The 27,879-nt window shown below is 38.2% G+C and overlaps 3 protein-coding genes and 1 pseudogene across 4 annotated transcripts in view; 1 reads left to right on the forward strand and 3 right to left on the reverse strand.

The window, feature by feature from the left end:
- Positions 1 to 2,044: 2,044 nt before the first annotated feature.
- Positions 2,045 to 3,436, reverse strand: LOC116252655 (ethylene-responsive transcription factor ERF003-like). Its single transcript, XM_031627074.2, has 2 exons — positions 3,309 to 3,436; positions 2,045 to 2,876 (listed from the first exon to the last, which is right to left on the reverse strand). The coding sequence occupies exons 1-2, from the start codon at positions 3,386 to 3,388 to the stop codon at positions 2,246 to 2,248; spliced, it is 711 nt and encodes a 236-aa protein (XP_031482934.1). The 5' UTR covers positions 3,389 to 3,436; the 3' UTR covers positions 2,045 to 2,245.
- An 8,837-nt stretch (positions 3,437 to 12,273) lies between these two features.
- LOC116252659 (60S ribosomal protein L39-3-like) lies at positions 12,274 to 12,976 on the forward strand. 2 transcript variants are annotated; one of them, XM_031627078.2, is made up of 3 exons: positions 12,274 to 12,370; positions 12,519 to 12,622; positions 12,745 to 12,976. In XM_031627078.2, the coding sequence occupies exons 1-3, from the start codon at positions 12,368 to 12,370 to the stop codon at positions 12,791 to 12,793; spliced, it is 156 nt and encodes a 51-aa protein (XP_031482938.1). In that variant the 5' UTR covers positions 12,274 to 12,367; the 3' UTR covers positions 12,794 to 12,976. The 2 variants fall into 2 exon arrangements, with proteins under 2 accessions (XP_031482938.1, XP_031482939.1); XM_031627079.2 differs by having other exon boundaries at positions 12,286 to 12,323.
- A 2,307-nt stretch (positions 12,977 to 15,283) lies between these two features.
- LOC116252657 (uncharacterized) overlaps positions 15,284 to 27,879 on the reverse strand; it is a 51,197-nt gene continuing 38,601 nt past the window's right edge. Inside the window, exon 10 of the mRNA XM_050077221.1 lies at positions 15,284 to 15,619. The gene's annotated coding sequence lies outside the window, so the exon portion shown is untranslated. The remainder of the gene's footprint in view (positions 15,620 to 27,879) is intronic.
- LOC116252662 (flotillin-like protein 2) lies at positions 15,641 to 26,552 on the reverse strand (annotated as a pseudogene).

The raw sequence follows: 27,879 nt of genomic DNA on the forward strand, positions 1-27,879 counted from the left end.
GGTGAATCCTGACCAGCAAGTCTCACCAAAAGAACATCATACAAGAGCCCTTTCCATTCCAACGTCTCACGGTTAATGGATAACTAAAATGACACATTATGTCGTTCAAACAAATCTTTTGAAAGTTAATTAGGTCCTTTTCTGAAATATTTGAACCTGGCACTTTGAAATGTAATTCACCATAAAAATCAGCGCCTATACGTTATATTATGTTTCTTATTTTGCTGCTTTTTCAATGACTTGAATGGTAAGTTTTTATTCATGCATACAGCTTGGAAAGCAAACAAATGTGACTATCTACAATGAAGATCCTAAAAAACCCAAAAAACAAATTGCACGATGCATATGCTAGCCACCCCAAAAGGCAAGAATAATTTTGAAAGACATCTAAAGTCACAATCAATAACATCCACTTAAGCATTCTTTACCTTTTTGTATTATGAAAAACATATTTAACTTGATTTTTGTGTTTAACCCAAGATGATTAGGGTTTTTATTATACCAAGTTTGATTAAAGGTGTTCACCTTTAATTTTTGGAAGGTCTAGAATTCGAACCCAAAATGTGCTTCTATTAGTATAAAGTCGCAAAGATTGGCCGGAAAATTGAATGGCAACTCTGGTTTTTCAAAGTCACCTAGTCATTCAATTAGGGTTGTTTGATTCATCATGGTAGATAGTTAAGAGAAAAACAAGTTAAAAAAAATAATGATATTTTTGTCACTAATGTTAGTTCATCCTTTTTATCCTTGTTTTTCTTTCAATCATCCATTTGTTTTAAATAGACGTTCTTAGCTAGATGGCTAGGTATTTTTGAATAGCTAGTGTTACATTTACTCACTCAATGTTTGTGTATTCAAAAAGAATGTTTAAAACTTTTGCTGGCATGTTTTTTCATTTCACACGACGTTTTTATGTGAGAAATAGGAGTATTTCATCCTATCACTTAAAGGAGAGCCGAAGTTTTCACCTTTGGCCCTCACAACGTATAGGGTCTGTTTCAAATGTATTGTGGTGCTGCTCTCGTCATGTTTCAACTTATACGTAACTGAATTACCTTACTATTGTGTCGACTTGGATACTCTGTCAAGCAACGTTTTATTTTAACTCAAAGCGTTCTAGATTGTATGGTCTACAAAACAACGAAAACGCACCTTTTTTTTTAACGACATGAATTTCATATTCTTAATAACACGTTAAAATCGAAGCATCAGAAGTATGGACGAGTCTAATTTTAAAATATTTCGCTCCGAGAAGAAAACTTGCCCCAACAATGTCAAAGGAAGATAAAAAAAGAAAAGGGCACATGAGCCAGTCCCCTTCGTTCGTTATTAGACAAGTTTTTCAATGGAACCGCCAAAGAATCAACCAACAGACGAAGAATTGGAGACATACGGTCCATCTATTCGCATCAAAGCTGATCACATTCATTCATCATAAGAATCTCTGGTTAGAAATGGTCGCTCTCATGTCATGTGGAGTCACATGCAGCTCTAGTGAATAGAACAAACAAATAAATAAATTAGTCGTTGTTCATGAACACAAGCATCGATCTCACAATTATTAAATGGAAACACAATCCCTTAAGCTGTCGGTTCATTATTCTCATCAACCTCCCCTTCTGACACAGTTTGACAAAAGTGTTCGAGTACTCCTTTCCAGACAAACAACATCATATTGCCTTCACATCAAGTATACTCAATCTTCAGATAATTGAAGGGAGGAAGATCAGTCAGATTTTAGTGCCAATTGAATCAGCCGCTTTTCCAACATTTTCAATTTCTGCAACAGTTCTGAGACCACATCCCTGCCCATTATGGGCAGAATTGAATTTGTTATCTTGCCTATTAGTTGATTATATCTGTTATTCTGTCCACCATTCTATGACATAAATGTTCTGTTTTTTTTTTCCAGCATTCTGTTCCCATTTTTTTGGAAGGTGGTCACTGACCATGAAAGGTTAACTTATCGATGCACATAGAAAAAGTGAGAGTTTCTTCTTTTGCTCTAGGAAGCAGATAGATTAAACTACCCATCATCTGTATGTAAATGAAACTTCAACTTCATATATAGAGCCACTCCTGAGATAAGTAGAGCAAACTTTCTGAATTTACTTTCTTCTATACATTAGAGGTAATGTACTAAAAGTCCTACCATCTATAGACCCACGATTGAAGAGTGGTGAAACTGAACCAGGATACATGGTTGCTGTAAAGAATCATGTTAGCAGACGAGGAAGTTTGGAATTTAGAATCCAAAACAGTTCTCATTCCCTCCTCCCATTGACTTCCGGCAGTGCTCAAAGCAGGAAGAAGAGGAAGCAGCAGAGGCAGAAGCCATGAATTCCATAGGTCCATAGTCCATCAACTCATCAATCATCTGCTGTATACAGTCGTCGTCCAGTACTGGGGCGCTCTGCTGATCGTTCTCCAACTGAACCTTCATAAGCCAATTGCTTTCCCGCTGCCTTCCCACAGGCGTGTCTTGCCAGACACCAATGTCACCAGTCTTCCCAGCGTCGAGACGCAGGCATGTAAAGGACTGTTGGCTGCTGCTGCTTCCTCCATCAGTTTTACTGGTGCTTCTGCTGCCGCTGCTTCCTGCATGAGTTTTACTGCTGCTGGTTCTGCTGCTATTGCCGCTGGCTGCACCACCAATCGCCGGCGGCCTCATCAACTGGAGAGAGGCCAATTGGCATCGGTGCAACTTTGCAGTGAGATTAGGAGACAAGAACTTGCAGGATGATGATGGAGATGAATTGGGGCTATAAGGAAAATTTGTTCTTGCTCTGGGTCCGCACATCAACCGGGCCGCTTCATCATAGGCTTTAGCTGCATCTTCTGCTGTCTCAAACGTTCCAAGCCAGATCCTTGTTTTCCTGAAACAAATCAGAATATCTTCTGAAAATTAATTTGCTGCAGTCAACATCGAGAAAAGATATCTTGGCATAAACTAGTAATAGTTTGCTTAACAAGGAAATACGCATTTTTGGAGGCTTCAGGCGCAACCATAAACTTTGAGAAAAATGATATGGTGGACTAGAAAACTGCAACTCTTTCTGCTACTTACAGAAATGGAAAAATTGCTTACTACCAATATCTTGGCATGTGATCGACCGTAAAATAAGAAATCAGATCTTATAAGCCAACTGGGTGTTTCTGTGTGTCGTTATGCATTGAAAACGACCAAGATAAAAAAAACATCGTTGTTCACTTGTTTGCAGCAAGAGCATGTTGAAGAAATGGAGTTTTTTTGGCAGCAAACAGGGGATGACAGGAAGCCTTAAGACGATGTTCGTGAAGAGACTTACAGTAAAGGATGGCGAATTTCGGAAACCCAGGAGCCCCAATGCCTCTGCCTGACTCCCCTGAACCTCTGTGGCCTAGCCATGCTGCGCCTCAAGTCTTTTAAGGGCCAGTTGGACAAGAGAACTGCGCGGAGGACGCTGGAATGTGAAGTATAAGTAGGGGACGGACTTGGCTTTTAATAACAAATACTGCTAATTGGCTGTCATCCAATTTTTCCATTTTTATGAGGCCATGCCCCACAAGATTTTACAGGGTTCAGGCAGTTCAAAATGACCAAAGAACCACCAACTTTTTCAATTCTTTCTTGCCAAGTTGGTTTAATTTGCACAGAGGGCCTGATTCAGAGTACCGTAAGTTCAATCAGATTTGACACACAAAATAAATCGGTCCGGGTATCTTCTTCCTTGCATTGGTCTAGTCACAGTTGCCAGTCTTATCTTCAAGGAAGTGAAGCTTTTGCACTTGGCAGACATGGCAGAATCATATAATTCTGATATTGTTTGTCTGCTTGTGTGATTTGTCTTCTCTCAAGAAGGCTCAGGTCTGGATTCTCGTTTAAACCTGTTTAAGAAAGAAGTCAGACGCTTTATCATTTCTCTAACCAATAAAAAATCAGTCTGGTCCATTTGCTCTCACTTCTGCCATAGAATTCCAACTGTGTCTGTTAGTTCTTGGTGAAGCGACATTCAGATCTGCGGAGCCCAAGACTGAAGCGTTTCTATTCCGTTCTTCTGAAGAGAAAACGGTTCGCTTCTAAAGTAACAGTGACCTCTCCAACATAGTAAAACCGATAAGCCAAAATATTTTATAATAAACATAACCAAATTTTGCGATTAGAGAAAAGGTTTAGAAATTCAAGAAATCTAGGGATGGTTCGGTCAATTCATGGCGACAAACTCTGACGTAGTCCCTCTCAAAGCTTGTCTTGTTCTGTCTTAGCGCAAAACACAGGTGATACGATCTTTGTTTACTGTTCATGAAGCAACTAACGCGTACACTTTACAAGATAATCTGTTCGCTTATTTGTTAATATTTTATGTCTCTGCAGGATGCGACTCTGTGGGCTCAAGGAGGAAGAGCCTTCAGCTTGGCGTGTTGCAGGAGAGAAAAGCGGAACTTGGGGATTCTCAATTCTGGAAGTTATGCTCACAGTGGCCTCTCTTCTGCCATGTGAGGACAGCAGGCCCCTTGCCAACCAGAAACAAGAAACAAACTTTAGCAGATAAAATTTCTCATGATTCTGCTGCTATTTTTTGACCAATTTTAATGGCACCCATCAACCTAGAACTTACTTTGTTTCTATATGAACTCATTCATTTACTGGACATTTCTGGTGGATGGCAATCATGCATTTACAGTAGGATCTACCTAAGATTTTTCATCTGTCAGAAGAAAACTCCATTCTCTGGTTTTGGCGCTTGTACCTGCATTAACTCTAGCAAAACCACCCTAGTTGGAGTGGTTGAGTTCCCAAACTGAGGGCACATGCTTTGCAAGATTATGGATACATGTTTGCATGTAGCACATGAATGACCAACTTTACAAAGAGCAGTCTTTGAATTCCAGATGTGAATGCTTGTTGGCACTGCACCTTTCTATGCAAATTGGGGTCAGCCAGTTGTGCCAACAGAAAGATGTTTTGAATATTGGAACTCTTGATCTACTTTTCTTTGAACATTTCAAGTCTGATTCTCTAACCAGGTGGACTAAGCTGTTGTTGACACAAATTTGTTCATATTCCTAAAAAACACGGCCAATGATGTAAGGTTCAAACTAGTTCTGCTCATATAAAGCATATGCAAGTACCGAGAGGTATCAATCGCTTGGTCAATGCGACTGCTTGCTGCAAATGACAATTTTTATCTTTCTTATGATAAGAAAAGCTATTAATTTTTGGCATGTGGGGAGGGTTGCTAGGTTTACCTGTGAAGTAGGCGAGTTTTTAATATGTCGTCAATTATGTTTTACTAAAGTTAAAACGGAAGAGATATTCAAATTTTGATTGAACAAGACACTGTTAGGTTTCCTTTTTTATTTAACTACATTGAAAACAAGCTGTTAAATGAAAGAAATTCAAACTTAAGTGTGTTTTTGTTGTACCATCTTGAGCAGTTTTTTTAAAAAAAAAAAAAAACATATTAACTGGTAGGCGGCTGGTCACTGGTATCAGTGGCATGAGTGTCGCCTCCTTGGACCGATGAGGTGAAATTAATACAGTAGCTTGCATGCATTGATGGCAATGCAGCTTTAGAAATTAGAACTAAGGGGAAAAAGGAAAATAAGGAGTTTTCGGCTTCCACTTGGGTGGTAAAATCCTCCTTCAACTCATCCAAAAGCTTAAGAACTCTAGTCCATCTACTGCCCTAAAGAAGCCCAGCTTATTGGTCTCAACAGTTAAGATTTTATTAAATCACAAAATAGCCCACTTATGTGGGACAAAAATGCAAGAAAAACATATATATATATATATATATATATATATATATATATATATATATATATATATATGTATAGAGAGAGAAAGAAAGAGAGAGAGAGGGAGAGGAAGAAGAAGAAGAAATGAAAGAAGCCGGCTAAGCTGAATGGTTATTTTTTTGTCATTTTGTATCGTTAGAAACCTTGGAAAAAAGTGTACTCTGTCATGTAAAACTATGGCCAAACAATTGGCCGGCACAAATGCACTTTTTACAATAGTTTTTGACAATAGAAAATAAGAAATAACTATTCGATCACATAGGTAGCTGATTGATTTCAATAAATATATATATATATATATATATACATATATATAACCAAAAAATAAATTTAAAAAATTTAAAAAGCGGTAACTACTTAGGAGGATAAGTTAAAATAGATGTCTAATAGCCTGCCAAAAACCCATTGCCAAAGTTAACAGTATTCAACACTGGACATATAATATTAAAGAAAAGAAAAAGAGACCAAATGAGGGGCCGTGCTTAGCCATTGCTGCCGAAAAGGCCAAGAACTTCTCCAAACCCGAGAGAGAGAAGGGGAATGAATTCAAGGCAAAAGACGAAGAAGCGGGGGATGACGGCAGCTCCCCTCCTTGCTCGTGACCCTTTTGTCACTTTGTTGGTTAGTGACAGTTGAGCCCCCAATTCCATCACCTTCGTTGCTCTACCACGCTACCATTAGATTAGAACAAAAATTCTTTTCATCTTCAGCCATCTTTTAGCTACACTTTTTCCAAAGAATTCTTTTCATTCAACACAAAAGAGCTCAAGATTGCTCAGTCTGAGCTCGAGTTGAGTTTTATGAGGTGATTTCGAGGTTCACTCTTAGACTCCGTTCGGGCTCGAGCTCAATTGGTTTAAGCTTGTCTCACTTAATTCATCTATTCTTTTAAAATAAAAAAATACAAAAAATATATTAAAATTCATCAAAAATTATAGTTATGCCCTTGAAAATTAAATAGAAGAAGCACAAGCAGAGTTGAATTTAAACAACTTAAGCTCACGTAACTTGAATTTTGACTCGTTCATAGTTTGAGTCAAGCCTAGACGGCAAGTTCAAATTGATTTGAAGTTGGTTTGACTTATTGTTTATCCCTACCATGACATGTATTTATGTCGATGATTTTTCATTTTTGTTAAGAAAAAGTCAATTAAAATGTTTATTAAAATTAATTCAGTTTATTACTTTCGACTCTTTTATATAGATATATATATATATATGGAGTCTGGTTTTGGCGGCCGACACACCATGCGTAGTAGCGTCCAGCGTGGGAAGAAGAATGTCAAGATCGTTCATGGCAGGTGACGGGAGGAGAGGGTGGGTGGGACCCACGGAAGCGCGTGATACAGAGAACAGAGAACAAGAACAACGTGGGTGATGAAAGGCTGTGGGTCCCACCTCCCGATGCCCCCATGTGCTGCCTGCCTCTTCTCGTCGGTGCTTCGGGTCTGGGGCCTCTGGGCCCGGCGGATATTTTGACTTGAAAGAGCCACACGGACCACGGTTGTAGTTGGGAGGAATCAGCTTCTCCTGCCCTTAATTAATTCTCTCTCTTTCAGAAATATTCCATATTTCATGTTTTTTCACTCGTTTTCATATTCACAGTTGTTGATTGAATGTTTCAATCAAATTAGATTGTTCGCCTTTAATTGCATTAGATTTTTTTAAATATTTAGTTGGAAGAAATCAGCAGCCATATTTTTTTATTTTAAAGTTTTGCCTTGTCTCAAAGCGTAAGTGGATATACAGTATATCATTCAACTTAAATTTATGTTTGTCAATGTTTATAGCTCATATGAATAATGCATCGAACCCAATGGCAGAGCCACATATAGGCGGTTGCAACTGCCCACACTAGCTCCTCAATTTTCTTTTATTTTCACATTAAGATTGTTTAATATTTACTTTGTTATTATAACGTAAGTGTTCTTTCAGGTATTAAACTTGTGAATCGGTGTCCTTCTAAAAAAAATTTTCTGGCTCCGCCACTGATTGGAGTGTGACAACGACAATAAAGTTTAAATCTCATATGAGTAATGCATCGAACCCAATGGCAGAGCCACATATAGGCAGTTGCAACTACCCACACTAGCTCCTCAATTTTCTTTTATTTTCACATTAAGATTGTTTAATATTTACTTTGTTATTATACATGTAAGTGTTCTTTCATGTATTAAACTTGTGAATCGGTGTCCTTCTAAAAAAATTTTCTGGCTCCGCCACTGATTGGAGTGTGACAACGACAATAAAGTTTAAATCTCAAACCCTTTGAATGTGAACCGCCTTGCCGTCCGGTTGCACTACACCCCTTAAAGCTTAATTGCATTAGACTTGAAATTCTAAGTGACATAAGATTTTCAGATTTTGCACTCATCAATGAAATCTTTTCTCCGAAAAATGTATGGATTCTATCGAGTAGTTTGTGATCTTTCATCTTAAAATTTATGAATTATGAGTCCGATACTTTTCCTTTTAATTGAAATCTATGGATTTGGAAAACACTAGAAGACCATAAAATTTATGATCCTTAAATCTATAATTGGCTGGTGCCACAAACTTAAGGTGAGTTCTCCCATAAGATTAGACCTTCAAAATCCAATATCTAGGTTTCCATCGAAAAACAAGAATTAAATTGGTTGGGGTGAGTGAGCGGGAACCAGCCATCTGAGTGAAAAGCTAAAGCCTCCAGGGTCTACAGCTGCTTTGGAGTCTGTGTAGTCTTACAATAAACCATTTAACTCGAGTACTACACACGCCACCACTTTTAATAAAAAAAGAATAGCACCCATGGAAATCGAATCGAAGACTCATCGACTGTACTCCACTCAAGCTAATCGGCCATGTTATGCCTCTTGGGGCGGAATCAAACAGATTCAAGGGAAGTTTCTTGTAATATATTAATAAGGTATTGTCTCAAGCCATAAATGAACCCATATACTTGAGAAGTTTGATAAGTAGATTCACATATCTTACCGTCTACATAGTCCTATGTTCTTGGCGCAAGCAATTTGCTTAGCTTTACATTCATCCCAAGCTATCATTTCCCCGACTGTACAGCTTATACATGTATCATTAATCTCACTACTAGGTGTGAGATTAGATTTATTAGTTTTTTTTTTTAAAACATCACAAATTTTCAATCTGATAGCTTTAGTAAATGATTTGATATTTGGTCATTAGACGAATTGGTGATTAGACCATAAAACTTTTGTTAAAAATCTATTTATGCATGATCAGAGATGATTAAATACTCCAACAACGTGTAGGCTCTCCATTATCCTACTCAAATCATTAAGTGTGACAGACATGAATTGTATTTTTACTTGGTCATAAAAAAATTGTTCTTTTTCATTTTTAAAAAGATATATTTTGTTGAAAAATATGGTTGTGGTTAGCAAACAGGAATTTGTCCATAACAAAATTCAAGGTTACTTTAAATAAGGTCTGAGTTTTGAATGAGGAGGACTTAGTCTATGACAATTATAAGAAGACTTGAAAAGCAACTGTAAACCAAATTGGCAGATTTGTAAACCAATTTTTCCTGCACGGACAACCCGATGAAAGTCCGCGCATCAGTTTGAATCTCAAGTCGCTATCGGCTTTTATCCGGCATGAGATGTAATACTCCTCTTGCTCACTCAAAAAATTTAAAAAAATATATTTGTTTATACAGGTCGGTTGCCTATCAGTCATCAAATTCATACAATGTGCAAACAATACTGACAACACTGCCGGTAAAGTCGCAACTAAGATTATATGTGTGCATGACAGCCAAGGCCCATGTCGCTACGTAGTCGTTTCCCTCAACTTAACAACTACTTTTTCCAATAAAGCACGATGTTGCTACACCCTTACAGGAAAAGAAAGTCAACAAAGCCGAAGGTCCGTGTTTGTATGCGTATCAATATGCCAACTGTATGCGTAAAGGCAGCAAACGCGTCTGGTTCTGTTCAGATGTTGACTTCACAGTAGCACAAGTGGTTGCGTTCATGTACGGGTGTAAGTGACAACTTGTCTTGGATTCATATATTTGATAGTCGTTTTCAGATTGATACGTTGGGCTTGTTGATCTAGTCTTTGGATCGAGCACAACAATCTATGATTCTTTAGAACGGATCTCCTGTTAAGTAGTTTAGAAGTCTCTAGGAGTTTGTTAATGAAGATATATTAGATATTTTTTTAGGCTAAATTTTCATGCAACGCCTTTTGGCATTTTAGTATCTTTGTCTCTATGAAAAGAGAAGTCCTAAAATGCATGCTCATATAACCATTTATGGGAGTTACTAACATGTACTTTTGAGACATTTCATCTACTTTTTCAAAAATGCATACCGATTATCCTTACTGCAAAATATATAGCTTAAAATTTAAATACCGGACTACTTAAAATAGATAACCATAGTGTTCTTTGTGCAAGTTAACTTACAAATATGATTTTCGAGAAATCGATAGGAAACATATGTTAAGATAATCACTTTTTGAGTCTGGATGCATATTTTTGCTTATAAAAAACTAATGATTCATGTAGCATCAAAACTTTGATAGTAGATGAAAACAATTCGAACTAAAGCTAAAGTATACTTCATACTAATTAGTATTTATAAACATGTTAGTATATCCATATTTTGTTTAAAATATTTTTTAACTCGAATTTGTACAGTTCAGTAGTCTCTAATCTAAATCAAATTTAAAAATGTAAGACATGGCTCTTAGGATGAAAAAGTATACCGATAACGCTACAAGTATTTAAAAATAGACCTATACAGCCCTAGGGTGAGAGACTTTATGGCTTGCTCGGCAGCTCAAGGCTACTCCTCCAAGGATCATAGCACGAGGCTCAGTGGCGGAGCCACGTTGTGGCTGTTGCGGGTAATTGGCCAAACTAATCCACAAAATTTGCTTTATTAACTTGTAGATACTTTATTAATTTTCAATTGTTTTTATATACAGGTGCTTTTTCAATTTGAAATTTAAAGTAATAATGTCTCTTAACCTTAAATTTCTGACTTCGCTGCTGAAGATGATGGTTCCCACTGAACTTGAATAAGCGGCTTGGGATTGGGGTAATTTTATTTTATATTAGGTGAAACATCTCTTGAAACAAAAAGAACATCTATGCTGCTTTAATGCATGAACGGCCACGTAAAAGTAATGCTATTGCTTTTGTTTGGATAGTCCTTTTCATTCAATGGCGGAGCCATATGTGGTTGGTGTGGGCAGTTGCCCACACCAATCTCCTAATTTTTTTTTATTTTTAAGTGGGCATCTTTAAACATATGTCCTCAATGAATATGTGGAATTACACATGATAGATTGATATGACAGAAAATGTCAGGAAAAGCTGCCAAAGGCATGGCCGATTCTTAGTCTCATGGAAAAGCCAAGGCCGTTCTTTCCTTATCTCCAACATTTCCTTTGAAATTTATTGACCCTTATAGTTTAATAAGGGATGCCTGAACGGCCCCTGTCAAGGAAAGCAAATGATTGTTTCAGTCCATATGTAGAGATCACTAAGACCAACATACATTTCTAGGCAGTAAATAACTGTATTGGCTTTTTTGTTTGACTCTTGTCGTTATCTCATACTTCTGATGCATACTTTGATGTTATCTTATACACATTATTTCATATCAATTATTTTATACTCATGTTGTTATCTCATACTTATTATTTCATATGAAATAATGGGTATGAAATAATAATAGGAGTATGAGATAATGAAAATAATATGAAATAACTATATGGTTGAAAATATTCATTGTACATGTGTAATGCTACGGCATTAAAGTAAATACACATATTGATAGTATGGTCCACCTAAAAATACACTTGTTGTGTACATAGAGTAATATAAGAAACTTGTGCTTTATGTCAAGTTGTCGTCATTTTGATCCACATAATTTTTTATTTATATATAAAACTGTCATAGTCATTTTATCCTTTACGTATTAATGCCTCCTAAGGGTTAACAATTTGAATTATGTATTAATACTTCTCATCCATGTTGCTTTAATCTTATGCAGGGTGGAATCAAAAGGGTTGGCAGGTATGGCTGCACAATGAGTTGAGTCAGCTCGAGGTCAACTCGAATTCATTAGCCAAAACTCAGCTTCTTTATAAATATAAACAAGTCAAGCTTGAGTTCAAATGGATGCTTGAAATATAGAGAAATTCGCGTTGTAAAGGCTCAACTTGTTTACACTCGACTCGACTCACCTACATAATGAATGATGAAATGTAATGAAAAAATAGTTAAACAAGCATCAAACCAAATGAGTTAAGGCAAGCTTAACAAAAATTAATTAAACGAGTCTAAAAATTAGTTAAACTAGTCGATCTCGAGCTGTATTCTCTAAAACTCAACTCAAGTGAGGGCCAAGCCACGTGGAGCTTGGCTAATACGCAGCTCTACCTGTGGGGGCCATGCACCCCTCCCATTTTCTGAAAAAAGCTTTTGAAAAATATAGTTTAGTTCCTATAAAGTTTTGAAAATATAGGAAACCCTTGTCCCCTTGCAGTTCCTGGCCGCAGTCGCAGAGATGGTAAAACCCTTGTCCCCTTGCAGTTCTTGGCCGCAGTCGCAGAGATGGTAAAACCCTTGTCCCCTTGTGAATTTTCCATGTTCGTTAGCTTTTGTTTGATGATTCGGAGAAAATGAAGAATAACGAAGAGAAAAAGAAGTGAAAACGAAACGTTCATCTAAGATTTTGATTTTTTGCATTTGGGCGTTGATGCAGCCTTCACACCAGACATTCATGATCAAGAAGAAGTTGGCGAAAAAGACGAGGCAAAATAGGCCCACCCCTCACTGGATCAGGATGAGGACGGACAACACCATCAGGTAAGAGTTTGTTTCTAGCGCCTTCTTTCCTTCGAATTTTTCCGGTTTTAACTTTGAAACTTTAGTGGGTGCATGGAGTTTTTATGTTGGATTTTGAGAAACCTTCTCCGGGTCTGTTTTAGGTATAACGCGAAGCGTCGACATTGGCGCCGGACGAAATTAGGATTTTGAGGTCATTTGGGATGCCTTTTTTCTATTTCTTAGATTAGATTTTCTTTTTTCGCTTCATCCATTTTGATGGAGGAGATTCGCGTTTCATTTTGCTCGTATGATGAAAGGATTTCTGTTTTGTAATGGATGGATGTGGTTCCCTTTGGTGTTGAGTTTATATCATCTGGTTTCAGCTTGCTCTTCTTTTTCTGGGCATTTTATGGATGACCATTGCTTGCCTTTGAGTTCGATTGAAGATCTGTCCATTGAGATTAAATTAGACGAACGTCATGCTAAAATTTTTTATGCGTTAGAGAGGATGGAGTGATTGAAAATAGTTGTCGACGTGAAAGTTATATGGTTACCAACTTGGGACCGCTGGTGTAATCAGTGTTTCTGGTTATCCCATTCCGTCGTCGAGTATACTGTTCTTCGAGTAGGTTGCGGCCAAGTTCTGGCATTTTGTTTCCGTCGGCTTTCTCGATGGTTGTGTGGTGTCTTTAGCCACCCTTGGATCAGTGGATCATATAGATATTCCTTCAACATAGGTCATCGAATTAATTATAAGCATATCCATGAAGAAATGCGAGTTTTGGTTTGGGAGAAATGTTCTTTCTTGATCTAAATTTTGGTTAATGTTAGAATTTGGCAAGTAAATTTGTCTCCCTTCTAACTAAGTGCGGTCTTTACTTGATATATTGATATGTTCCTGCAGTGTCAAATATCTTCCCTTGGATTTCTCATGCATATTTAGAACAGTTTGCCTTTTAGTTTGAAATGATGTGCTGGCTATATATGGATTCAGCATATGCTTGAAAAATATGAATCAAAGGTAATTCAATTGAGATGGTCGGGCAATGAATGCTTATGATAATTTAAAGATAAACCGATTGAGGATGAAGATAGGGAATATGGGGATCTGGGTTTCCATTAATTGGTATCTGGCCGTCTGGCCTGCATGATGGATTGACATGGTGAATAACGCAGGAAGCTGTTGTGGAACTCTACGTGCACTTCTTGCATGAGATTCCATACCCACCACCTAAAGTCGCGGTGCATCTCTCTTTGAATGTGGGGATTTTTTTTTTTCCAACTTCCCGTTGGCTTTTATTTGGTTTCTCCTCGCTTTGTGTATAATGTTTGATAAGATCATATATATCGAATTAGGGTCTGGTTGGACATTCCAGATGATACATCGAAGGTTCTTTACCTTTGGAAGGGGATAAAAACATGCATTCAGCCATTCGGATTGGTGCATGAGAATCTTCTGCCAGTGAATGGCGTCCTATCAGTCCTTTTTCTAACCTTCTTACTGTACGAGAACGTTTCTAACAAATTGGAGAAAATTATAATACGGTGCCTGCAAGATTGTGATGGTTTGATGAAGGACTTGCCAGAAATAGACATTCACTGCAGAAACGGATAAAGATTATTGTCTATGTTGGTTTGTTTTGTGCCCGCTGCTAAGCATCAAAGCTTTGTCACCTTTCCTTTTCAGTTATATGGAAGCGAAATCTTGACGTGAAATACCTTCTCAAATCAGCAACAATGTTATCTTAATTGGCGACGGTTTTAGTTCCCTGTAGATGTTTACTTAAAAAGTGCTCAATATCACATACCCTGTGCTTACCCTCAAAAATTTCAAAATCATGCCCAAAATGCGTCCGTGAAAACCATGATATAGTTGGAGAATATGATCAGCTCACTTACTAATCTCATGCCTATGCCATTCGAAATGACTTGCCGTCCACCAGCCCTCACTTACTAATCTCATGCCTATGCCACTCGAAATGACTTGCCGTCTACCAGCCCCTTCGCCCAAGCGAGTAACCTAAACCAATCGGGGCTAAAGAAACATGGTCGATATTGAAAGTTCGAGGACTCAAGTTTGACATTCATGAATTTTTTTTCTAGTGTCCAGTTGAGGTTGCAAGTTTGACATTCAGGAAACATTTGTTTACTTTGTGTCTGGTTGTCTGTTAGACATACAGTAGCTTAGAGCTTCATGGGCGTCAGGTCCTTGGATCAGGCGAAGCATGCATAAGCTGAATAACCAAGGAAAAAACAAATGAGAGAATGTCACTGACAAAGTGCCGTTTTCCTACAAAACCAAAGCTTGAGCGACTTCGATTCGATTTTAACTTTCCACGTATGATGGGTTGTCAGGCAGAAGCCATCACCAAGTTAATAACCTCTTTAAAACAAAATGGCCGTTGCTAAGTGAAAAAGAAAGCAGTAGCGGCCGTTATTCGGAATGCAGCACCGGTGTTGTGCGCTCTTTTGCTGTGGAAAGCCCTTAGAATCCCTCTCCCCCATTCAACAAAATCGTCTCTTCATTGCTTCCGTCTATGGCAAAGGAAGTATCAAATAGTTCGAAGGAAGAAATAGTTTGAACCATTGGTGGCAATGGAGAAACATGACGCTTGAAATTCAATTGTATATTAAAGACACCGCTGAAATGATGATCATGAAGATTCCATTTAACCAGTAAAGCTCACTAACACTGCAAACTAGCTGATGCTAAGCATTTCTCTTTCTTTTTGTAAGTTTTATTATAAACCTGTGTATACATGACCAAGAAAAATGAAATATCAAATGTGAACTTCTTCATCAATCATAACATATCTCAAGAAAAAATAAACGAAGGCTCCTGAGTCCTGCCTCTCTCCAATGGGTAAATCCTTGCTGTTTAGTTACTGCACCAATGTTGACGAACGGAACCCACTTGAAGGAAATTGAACCTAATTGAACAATGAAAAAGGGGGCTGCCGGATGCCCTTGAGAGCTGAAGACAATTGCACTCACCGGACATTTATGGTTGCTTCCCATTGTGAAGCAAGAAAAGACCTGTTAACACGTTAAAGTCCCCTAGCATGCATTTCCTCTCATCCACTCGACATAGTTGTCCAGCAGTGGATTATAGTTCTCAAGGCTGGGAAAATTTATCTGCAGAAGAATTCAGGCCAGAAGTAAATAGGTGTGTTACAAGTCAATGAGAAAAGAGTCGCAACGATATGCAGCGCCTATTAACATTCTGCATTCACAGCACAGTTCCCAAGACAAACCATGTCAAATGTTTAAGAAAACGAGAACTACAGAACCAAGAATACAACTATTGAGCAACAACACGCCAGCTTGAACAGTGATTGGAAAATTACCTCATCACAAAACCGTTGAATGGACATGTCATCCACTGATCCATGTTTATAACCTTATACTCCTTTTGGTACTACAAACAACCAAAAAATTAAGACTTAAGCCAGTGCTACAAATAGAATTATTGGCCTAGAACACAAGAAAACCCCTTAAAACTGACCATAATGCTACAGGAAGAGGCTAACCACAAAGATAATGGAGCTGATAAATTTTTCAATAGACATACCTTTAGATATTCGATAATTGAATCAACTTGCGGACGGTACTCAGAACCCAGAACAAGCTCCAGCAATATGCAAATGCTCTCGATGTCGATGTGCTTCTGCTTTTCCTCTGTCAAGAGCAGATCACCAAATTACAAGTGGAGCTGACATAACCGTCTTATCGAAAGATCATCAACTGAAAATACAAAAAAATACCTGTTAGGCAGTACCGAAATGCATAAGCATAAAAATCCTTGAAATTCCCTGGCTTTGAAACCTAAGGCCATGACAAAATATAGACCAATGTTAGCACCTCCTGCTCAGGAAGAGATCATTCTCCCATGTTCCATAAATTTTTAACTTACTTCCTTCTCCAGTTCTGGCAATGCCTTCTTTAGTTTGGCAATAGTATCAGCTCTTAAAGATCTAAGACCTTGTCGCCACTCATCCTGTTTCAAGGTAGAAGGAATACATGAATTTATGCACTGTATAGGACAGGGTTTATTAAGGATCAAGAAATATAACTGAAAAGATGCAAGAACATGGAAGCAGGTTGGTAATATAAATCCAGCAAACATGATTTGCAGATAGCAAGTTCTGAAGCACTAGGATATTATGCATTCATATTCCATAGCAAAGGAATTCTGTGGAATTTCTAAAGCCATTTGGAAAGTTGCATTGCCGTAGTTTTAGTGGAACAAAGCAAGGATCGGGATTCCAGAATGGGCAGTATGTGCAAATCTCATCTAACCAGGAACATAATCAGTTTTATGCAATCTCATTGCAATAAAACCTAGATTACATAAATGCTACATACCAGTGTAAAATAGCCTTGTTTCACAGCCTGCATCTTCCTGGCAACATGAGTTCATCAGCTCTAGAAAGCAAGCTGTCAAACAGTCTCTAGATGTCCAATAAATTAGACAAATGACAAGCTCAGGAATAAGACTTGAGTGCATATTTCCAGGCAAGCATCAGAATCCTCACATCAGTATGATCCACTTGAATGTCTGAACAAAGATTCTCTATTCCTTCTGGGCTGCAAAAAGAAGAAAGAGTAAATACCTTTGACAGTTTATCCATTTCTGATTCATATCAGTATCCCATTAGAAGGATATTTGCTAAACTAAGAATGCTATTAACAGATTCAGCTTTAAAAGGATCTGCTAGAGAACATCATATTTCATGGTGATAACAACTGGAGCAATAAGAAGCTATAATTTTCATTAGAATGACAGATGAGATTATTCTATCTTGATCTCAAGCTCCCAGTGCTATGGGAACATCTGAATAGGATCACGGTGTCACACAACAATAATACCATAATTCAGCTAATTAAACATTTTTTGACCAAATACACTTCAGTTCTAAAAAATGCACCTGCACAACAAAAGCATTACCCAAAGCTGTTGGCGGTCATGTGGGCTATCATGGTTCAGAACCTTCAGATCCCATGCCTTTGCACAAAACAATTATATGGGAGTACAAAAAGGCACATCCAAGCGGTTCTACCACTAGTATCTAGAAAGTTCAGGCTTGGGTTTTCAAACATCCTAAAGAATTCTCAGTATGTTAAATAATTTTTTGGGGAATAATCCCCTTTCTTCAAGTGACTACCAACTTATACATATTAATTTAGCTTTGTATATATACGAACTCTCACTACACTTGCAGTTCTGTCTCTAGAAAATTTCCTTCCTCATGCATTTAACTTGTCATTTGTAAGTCTAGGAATGGTTTACCATTTGCCAGAGTTTACCGCTTGCTTGTCTACAAGTAGCCGCAATAAGTTGCCCATTGCACTCCAGTGCCCAAGAAATAGGTTGTCTCCACCCTCAAATTAGACAAAAAGGATCATGTTTCCAAAATCTCTCACTTTGTATTCACCATCTCGTGTAACTAGTGCCACATGCTTGTTCTGATCGATGGTTCTTTCCAAGAGTAATATATCTCAATATATATTGGAAATTTTCATTAACCACTATTATTCATTTTGTTATCATTTTTAGCTGGGATTTTTGAAAGCATTCAAGGATGGAGAAGCTTCCCAAAAACCCTGTGTTGGGAGTAGTAAATGCAGCACCCTTGAAGCAAATCACTACTTTATAGAGAAAAATCCTTCCTTTGTAAGCTAAGTGTACCTCCACATGAGTTTGCAGTCTCTTTTCTGCTGTAGAAGAAGCATCTCTTCCATGCTCCATATTCTTCTTATGTCTTTTTGTCATCCCTTTCTTCATCTCTGATTCTTCAGTCTTCTCTCTTGTTAACTTCATAATTTGTTCATTGGTTCACACTGTTGTCAAAGGTTGTCTTTCGCAGCTAAGTGGGCCTCATTCTAGGCAGCACACCTAAATGGCCCACAGCCCAAACAACAAAATGTTTGAATTTTAACCGTATAAGCAAATTTTTGTCAAAACCCCAAATTTCACCTTTTTTTTTCTTCTTTCATTCTTGCTCAACAATCCCTACACCCGAAAGCCCTTTTGTTGGATCTGCAGCATTGGCGTGCCTAGCATTTATAATGTTTTAGAATGGTTCAATTGCTAGTTCACTTCTAATTCAACCCTGCTTCTTGCCTGCTAAAAATTTTAAGGTGCCTTTCGTCTGAAATTGCTTTCTTGCTTGTACATACTAAATCAGTACTCCTTGTACATACTAAATCAGTACTCTACATTCAGATATATGAACCCCAACCATAATCAAATATATATGAACCCAAAGCATATTTCAAACTACGTGTATCATAATTCCTAAAGTCCTCAACAAGGGTTTGGATATTTTTAGCCTCAGATATGGCACAGCAAGGTTAACCATCTCTGTTTCACTTTTTAACTTTCACATTCTACGTGGTTGAAGCTTTCAAAAATGGCAGCACATGACTTCTCTTGTTAGCCAACAACCCCTCTGCAGGAAAGGGCTTTATTTTATACTCATAAGTCATAACAACAGCCCAATCAATCGAACGGAGATCCTGCTCCGCCCGTTCCAGTCCCGGTTGATGACCCAGCATATCCTTCTCCAGTACCGTTAGAGCTCAAGTACATTCGAAGGGTCCTACCTCTCGCGCCCATTCGTTCCCTGACCAGTTCCATATCCAGGGACCGTGCGCCACCAATAGCAAACCAACCTGCGGCCAGATCCAGTGCCAGTCCCCGCAGTGGACTCAATTGACCGAGTCTAGGCATCATCCTGCCCGCCCAAGAAACCCTTTGTTCGGCAATTATCATTTATGATACAGAAGGTCACTGATTCAGGAAATCGTCAAAAGTGCTTCCATTGGTCTGAAATTCATGCCATTCAATTCAAAGTTGCGAGTGCTTTGTACAAGATTTATCGCTTTGCGAGTGCTTTCTGAAAGAAGGGATCAAGGTTTGACGGATGAATTTCATTTTCATTGATGATAGCCCGTTCCGAATGCTTCTCCAATCCAGAAATTTTCGCGAAGAGAAGAAAATGCTGCCCTCTGTCTTTGACCGCTTAGCGAAAAAGAAATCCCCTCTAACGTGGCCCGGGCGGCGGCAGACATGGGAGGAAGAAACCTCCAAGAAGAGACTCCTCTCCAGGTCCTCTTTCTTCAATGCAACACAGGAAAGCGTCCTCAAGTAAACTTGATTATAGCTACAAAAGCTTCTACTTGCAATAAGGTCAAGCAAATAGATATATAAGAACCTCTATTCTCCTCCCAAAGAGAAGGAAACAAAGGTCAGCGCTGATTAGGAATAAGCTTGTGTTCCTCTAGCTTCTCAAGGTTATTCCTTCTTGCACCACCATCAATCTACTCAAATATATTTCTTTTTCAACTATTTGTGCATTGTTTGTCAATACATATCATGTCAAAACATAAATATTAAAACATTTCCTTCATCCTATTGTACTTTCTACAAGTTTTGGTTCTATTTCCGGATTTTTTCTACCTGCATTCTTATGGATGTTTCCTTCGGCATTTCCTTATGGTCATTTCAAAAGCATATCTCGCTTTCACTTAATACAATACCTTTAGCATCCTAGAAACTAGAAAAGCTAGATTATAAGAAATAAAACGAATTCTATGAAGCAAGTATAGTGTAAGTGGTGTGGATATTAATTCAGATTACGTGAACAATACCACCAATAAAAAGCCATCTCTTATAATAAGAAAAAAAAAATCACAAAGTTCCTTGTTTCCCTTGACATTGTAAAGGCACCCTTTCCTATAGCAAAGAATAACTGCAAAAGAAAGTGTAAATGCTACCGTAGGATAATAACCTGATAAATAGGAGGGTTACAGCAATCAAAGTCTACACTGTGATACAAGGACTTAACAACAATAAAATTTATTGAATAAGAAATTTTGAATACTTTTTAGCACTTCAGAAACAAGAATATGTAGGGTCCATCACCAATAGATAAAATGAAAACGATGAGAACATATTAAATGAACAGACAATTTTAATACATCATGGACGCTAATACGTACTCAATCATTCCACAGGACTTGTCAACATATGAGTTGAATAAGTGATCAATCCTTTCTATCTCCTTTGCTGGGGCTCTATTGGATGCTGGAAAAAAAATATAAGACAAGCCGATTTAGTACACCAATTGAAAATCATAGAATGCCAATGACAGGAGAAACCCAAACACTCCTAGAGTGTGAACCATAAATAATATCACTTCATTGTGAGGGAACAATGTGTGCAACAAGAACCAGGGCGCACCCTATATCTACCATAATGCTGGTTAATATATCAAAATGTAGAAAAACTCAATTTGCAGCACATAAATTTTTTCTTGTCACTATTTGCTAAACACTCTCCTAAAACAGGTAGAACCTCCATTGGAAAGGCCATTTTCAGTTTGCTTTCATCTAGCGGGAAAAAAAAATAAAGACAAAAAAATGACGTATAGCAGCTTCATCTTCCGCCCTATCATATATCTTCAGTTCTGATCGGCCCAAGCAGTAAGACTGCAGATATACTTGTGAAGGCGTAAGAAAGAGTCAAGGGGTTCAACCCCCATACATGCAGAACAAAGTGGCTGTTGGGCCGATCCCAGATGGCTGTCAACATGAGTTGCTATGACGTAACAGCTACTCCTTGGCCATTTTGTAGTGACATAATGATGAAAGAAAATGCAATACAGAAGTTGAAAAAATGCCAAAAGAATGGTACATACAAATAAGCAAGCATGCCTGTAGCCCTGCACAGACATATCTATATGCAAATATACATGTACGTTGCACTAATTATAACATTCTCAAGCTTAGGACATTATATTTGAAACTTTCTAAGAAGCTAATTCTTGGAGATATGAAACTGGTAAAGCATAAAGAAACCTGTGAATTTAAATTCCAAAGCAACTTAAGCAACGTCTATTATTGTCCACATGGTTTATGTGCTCACATGATACTAGCTTTATAACAATGCAATTTTATTCACTTTTGAAGACAAATACTGATGTCACAAATTAATTATTCTAATTAACCAGCTAATCTCCATTGTTTTTGTAACCTTGACACTACATTTTATATTAGCAAATGACGGAGACGTCTTTTGTTATGCTCTAGGGCATTAAAAAATTAGTAGTCAGTGTATGCAGTTAGATCAAGAGAAAAGGGAAAACAGTGAAAGCCATCCTTTGGATAGGGACACCTTAACGTAACAAGTTATACACCGTACTGCGCTTATGTATATTGAAATATGTGCCAAATCAAGTTGAGTAATGCTGAGGAACATTACGGATCTAATATGCTTAGGGGCATCATCACTTCAGTTATGAACATTTCATCAGCATATAATCATAAGATGACTGTCATGCATTGAAATTATTAACAGAAAAGGAGTCTGGAAGATAACGAAATTTAATATAACATTACTTAAAAGAACAAATCAAGCCTCAGGTGTTTGTTTAAGCCCAGAAATGCTTTTCCACGAGAAAAGAACTCTATATTGTGAAACTAGCTTGCACGTGCAGCCTTCATATAACCTGTACGACTAGATACCATTTAAAAATGCTTTCATAAATTCTGTTTAGCAGATACCCTTTTTTGTTTTTTAATAGAAGCTACATAAATGAGACTCTAACAGTGTTCATGAGGTCAATGAGTGCAACTCTTAGCTTAAGTTATTCTATATTTCCGATTATTTCCATTTTTTACAAATCCAGCTTTGTATTTTTCAATTCATGTGCTACTCTTGGTTTTCACCCTGTGAACCCATCCACATGCCATAACTTTCCTTCCTATTGGTAAGTCCCCAATTTCTTTCATTTGATCATGTTCTAGGGCACCAGATCTTGTTTGTTGCTTCTATCTGACGTGAACAGTCTTAAGGTTCACTAAAAGATGAAAGCTCAAAGTAAGATTATACAGTATGGAGACATGTTCTGTGCTGTGGAAAAAGACTAGCAGGAAACAAACTCATTGAATATTTAAGAAAGACATCAAGATCTATTAAGCATTTGTTTTCATCTTTTGAAATTTTGAGGGCATTCTACTTCAATTCTTTGAGCAAAATCATCATAAAAAAGATTTAATCAATAACTTTAATTCTATGAATATGCAGAACCACATTTCCTTTGGAGGTTTGAGAATCTTCTTGAACATTGCTGTTGTTATAATCACAGGAACCATCAATAGAATAATCACTACTAGTAGGAACTAAGTTAGAATGAAGGAGTATTTTGTGAATCTGTACTTTCTTTATCTTAATTCCTTCAAAGTCTTTTCTCATTTTCAATCAAAGATACATCTCTAGATGCATGAGGTTTGCCATTCTTAACTTCAAGTTTGCACATCAATGACACCATTCTGCATTTATCATTTTGTCATTTCTTTAGCTAAGGCAATATATTTTTCAGGATAGGGAAAAGAGTAATGGCCTGTCGTTATCATTGTTGCATTATCAAAGTCATTGATTTATGGGTTTAGCAACATTAGCATTGACTGTTACCTTCAACTAGCCTGTGCCAACTGCGTCTTTCTACTTCTGATGTCACACGATATGCACACACATCAAAAGAAAAAAAAGAACATTCTTAGTTTAACTTCATTTGATCACAATAGTTTAGTTTTCCTCATTAGTATCATTTTGTATTTTAGATTCATGAGATTGTTTTTGCATTTAGGGCTTGAATACTTTGTCATTATTGGCCTGGTGCTTCCATATCATGATGCTCTGAATAAATCATCTTTCATTTTAATTTTTGTTATTATAGAAAAATAATATTGATGATATGAACTATAAGAACATATTTCTTTCATCAGTTGCAAAGGCAGAAATTTCTTCCCATGGCTGAGGGGCACCAATATGTAAATAAGCAAACGACTGTGGGGCATTAATATGTAAATAAGTAATTTGTTTGGGCAAATGCGCAGACAGACCCACATGTGCCTTGCCGCTACTTTTCAAAGCTGCTTGATATTGTTTGTGCCTTTCTCTTTGAAAAGCATGTCCATTGTTTTTCCTTTCCAATTACAATGAACTAATTGTCTTCCACGAACAGGTTTATGGGCTATCGTGGCTGGTCATTGCTGCAGTCATGATTATACTGAAAGTTTTAGCTTTTTTATTCTGCTGTTTACTGATTTTAACTTTAATCAATACCCATGGAGATTGCGAGATCCATATATGGTTGTGAAAAACAAAAACAGTGTATTCTTGGTCATGAGCTCCCAACCTGAATATTCGTCCTCAATTAAGAATAAGTTTCTAGAGGCTTCAATGCCAAATTTTTTTAGCAACAGTCCAGGCTCTCTCTTTCTGTCTCTCGTGTCTATACACACACACACACACACACATATTCATATACATATATATGTGAATGTTGTGTGTGTGTCTATGTGTGTGTGAACAGCATTCAACATGATCCTGAATATAACTCTCCCTTGCACTCCTCTACGGGCATGAAAGGGAACTTTAGAGGATTTGGATGGTGTTATATGCTTTGAGAGAGAGAGAGAGAGATAGAGATAAGGGTTTATGGTCTAGTCTCCATGTATTTAGAAGGAAAATTTTTGTTACAGGTGGTGTCCATGAGAAGAAAGAAGTTTAGTGCTGATTTTCAGCTGATGTTTAGATTTCTCAAACTAATCTTATTTATTGGATCTGTTGGAGCTGTTGGTGTCCTCTTCACACTGAATCTCACAATTGGCGACATCTTTGCTAGTATCTTAGCTTTCATGCCAACAGGGTGGGCACTGCTACAGGTAAATTGTCCTTTTCCCCCAACTATTAGAAGAAGGACTAATTTGTGCCACAACCATGTAATGTGCAAGATTTTTTTTTTTCCCTCTTCTTCTCTGTTCCCTTACATTATATGGCTGCTAAGCATTGTGGCCTTATCTATAACATCCTGAGTACCAGGATTGACTTAAAAAAAGGTTGTATATCTTTGATTGTTTGAGATATATTAGCAGCCAGACATGAACACTATCAGTGTTTATACTATCAGTGTTCTGGTTCATAGCCCTCTCTGGTGCCAACTAGATCGGGCTACAGGTTGAGCCGAGCTTTACCACACTGGGGGCTAATATCAGTTTTATGGTGTCAGATTTTGTCCTTCTAGCTCTACATGTTGCATGTTTTAATCTTGATTCCCTGCTACCTTTTTCCCAAAATGCTGCAACAGATTGCTCAAGCATGCAGGCCACTGATGAAAGCTTTGGGACTTTGGGGTTCAGCAAAAGCACTTGCCAAAGGATATGAGTATATTATGGGTCTTATAATTTTCACACCTGTTGCTGTCCTTGCATGGTTTCCCTTCGTATCGGAGTTCCAAACACGGCTTCAACCAAACATTCAGCCGACGCTTGCAAATTTCCCGGATTTTGGCTGGAGGGAAGAAGCAGAAGTTTATTGATTTCGGGGACAAGGACATCAGCAAGAATGCCTGCATATGTGTGTTTATGTATCTGTAAAATAGCATTCTTTGTTCGGAACTTTGAACTGGTTTACAATAAGCATGAATGTTAGATGTAACATACGTTAGTTTGTGTAGGTTTTTGTGCTCTTCTATTTATCTGATTACTTCCTATAGATCAACTTAAACAAAGCTACATACAAAAGCTAAAGCAGATGAAGCTCCCATTACAAAAATCAATCTCTCTCTCTCTCTCTTTCTTTCCATCCACACATGAAACACTTGCACGCGCATATGCATGGATGATATTAATCCAGCTTTTAGTATAATAATGATTACATTATTGACGGCATACCTTTTAGTATACTCAGCATCTTCTCCAAGTAATATGCCTCTGCATTGGCTGCTGCCACCATGGCCTCGGACGCCTTCTGCTTTGCATAAAGCTCTGCGTCTGCAACCACCTTCCTTCCGTGGGCCTCCTGCTCCCTCTCATACAATTGAGCTTCGGCATCCCTCTTCTTCTGATAATACCTCCAGTCCGCCTCCATCATCTTGGTCTCGAGCTCGACGGTTGCCTTGCTAAGCAGCTCTGCTCGCAATCTCTCGGTCTCGGCCACCCCCTTTTTTATCTCGACGGCTTGCTGCAGTTCGGCGTCCCGGACAGCCAAGGCCTTGTTGGCCTCCACTTCTGCAATTTTTGCCTGCCGCTCCCATTGGGCCCTCTTGATAGCGAGTTGGGAATTAGCCTTGGCCACCTCCGCTGCTCGATCATTCTCAAAGATCTGCACCTCTGCCGAGGTCCGCATATCGGCCATGGTGGCCTCTCCTTTCCTCTGGGCAGCGTAGATCTTGGTGTCTGCGTCCACTTTCGCAGCATGCTGAAGAGTTCGGCCGTCCTTTTCCTTGGAACCAATCTCACCCTTCATCCTTGCTTCCGCCACATCCACCTTGGCCTGATTGGCGGCCTCCATCTGCGTCTTCTGGCCCAAGTAGGAGAAGTATTCATGGCCGCGGACGTCGGCCACCTGCTTCACGTTGGCATTGTAGATCAACAGGCCAAACTGGTTGAGCTCCAACTGCACCTTTATCAAAACTTCTTCTTTGAATTCCTTGGTCCCCTTGAAGATCTCTTCCATGGTCATGGAAGCAGCCAACACTCGAGTCCCCCCCCCCTCAATCACGCTATGGACCAGATCCGTCACATGGTTCGAGAGCTTGTCGTGGGGAGTCAGGAGCTTGGCATACTTGATGAGGCTCTCTTTGTCATCGACTCGGGGGCCGATGGTGAAGACGGCAGGAAGGAGGAAAGGGAGCTTCTCGCTTCTCGGCGCTCATGGCCTGCACCTCGAACGTGTAGTTCACAGGCGACAGATCGAGGACGACGCAGCATTGGCCTGGAAGGATCCATGCTTTCCTTGCTAATTTGATGTCCTTGACTGCATAGCCGGTGATGGCAAGGTACTCTGAAGCCTTGGCTACTTTGTACCACATCTTCTTCTTTGCAGAGAAATGGTGGCGGCGGATTTTTGGGGGCACGTTGGTTGCAGAGTTAAGAAGCACCTTGAGTACTAAAAACATCATTTGACTCGGATTTATCATGATATTATATCTTATCATTATTAGTGTAAAATGGACTACATAAAGAAAATGCAGCCTTGGCCTTCATTTCATTGCCATGAAATGGGTGATTTCTCTTTCTTTTCCTCTACCATTTTGATGAGGCCATATATTCTAATTTTCTTTCTGCATTGTCCACACGTAGCAAACATCTATTGTGGAAATGGAAATGAATCCATTTCATTAATTAAAATATCTTGAAAGCAAAATTAAGATTGCCTGTAATATACACTTATATTGTCGCTATATTTATTGTCCAAGATAAGATGCAAAATATTAAAAGCTTCCTTGCTTGGACCGTTCTGAGTTGGTGAAGTAAAGACTCTTAGGCATATAAATAAGATGTCGAGGTTTGTTGAGAAAGGCTAAATAGAAGAGAATGAAGTAGCGGAAATACATGGTTTCTTCTTCCTTGGGCTCGCCTTCCCTCAGCATATTTCCTATGTCTAGCTATTTATAAGGTTTCCTTGCTATCCTCTAGTGTTTTGGTCAGTGCCAGCTCTCAATTTTTGACTTCTCTCAAACACCTTTACATTGGATGAATTCAAATAACATGAAGTTTGCTTTTTGAGATTTTTTTAGAAACATAAATTGCCTGTGAGACAAAAATTTCTCTGTTGGTACAAAAAGATTTTAGCTCCTCTGTAAAGCTTGGTTGTTTTCGCAGTTTGAGGTAGTAGAATTCGTTAAAGATGTAAGCCAATTCCTCCGTTCATATATCAAACAAATTCAGACGACCAAACAAGCAATTTACAGTACCCTTTTTTTTTAACTTAATTTGAATATAACGTGTGCATCTCATTGCTTATTTGTTACAACATCAACTTTTGGTGCAGATATCGTTGAAAACCTGGTCTCTCTGCCTTGCTCTTCTGTCATGGATATCTTTGAAGGCCTGGTAGTGATATCTCTCATTGTTCTAGAATCTATATGGTTGGGTGGGTTCATTGTGCATAAGAGGTTGTTCTTTCAAGCCTTTGCAGAATGTGTCTTTTGTTGTGATTAACCTTGCACTTTTGGGACCAGAGGAAAGAAACACCCTCAAAAGATCCTAACCATGCACGTCCATGGAGATTGTTAAACCAAAAGAAATTCATCGTTCCTAAAGTCTCAGTCATGCTAGATAAAAAATGAGGTTCTCCATCAATCTTAGTTAAAATAAAAGGAAAATCAAAATAAAGATCGATTTTCAAATTCTGCAGCTATCTTCCTTTTCTCCTCCATTTCTTCTTCTCAATTCTCTCTCTGTCTCTTCTTTCCCCTCTTCTCCCTTTTTTGGCTCCTCTCTCG

The sequence above is a fragment of the Nymphaea colorata genome, chromosome 4 (genome assembly GCF_008831285.2).
Source record: "Nymphaea colorata isolate Beijing-Zhang1983 chromosome 4, ASM883128v2, whole genome shotgun sequence".
In the NCBI taxonomy this organism is placed as follows: Eukaryota; Viridiplantae; Streptophyta; class Magnoliopsida; order Nymphaeales; family Nymphaeaceae; genus Nymphaea; species Nymphaea colorata.

Excerpts from the sequence above, each read along its gene's own strand:
- LOC116252655 (XM_031627074.2), bottom strand. The coding sequence starts at position 3,388 with ATGGCTAGGCCACAGAGGTTCAGGGGAGTCAGGCAGAGGCATTGGGGC. Across the intron at positions 2,877-3,308 it reads GAAATTCGCCATCCTTTACT|GAAAACAAGGATCTGGCTTG; the intron begins GTAAGTCTCTTC and ends GATTTGTTTCAG.
- LOC116252659 (XM_031627078.2), top strand. Across the intron at positions 12,623-12,744 it reads AGGACGGACAACACCATCAG|GTATAACGCGAAGCGTCGAC; the intron begins GTAAGAGTTTGT and ends GGTCTGTTTTAG.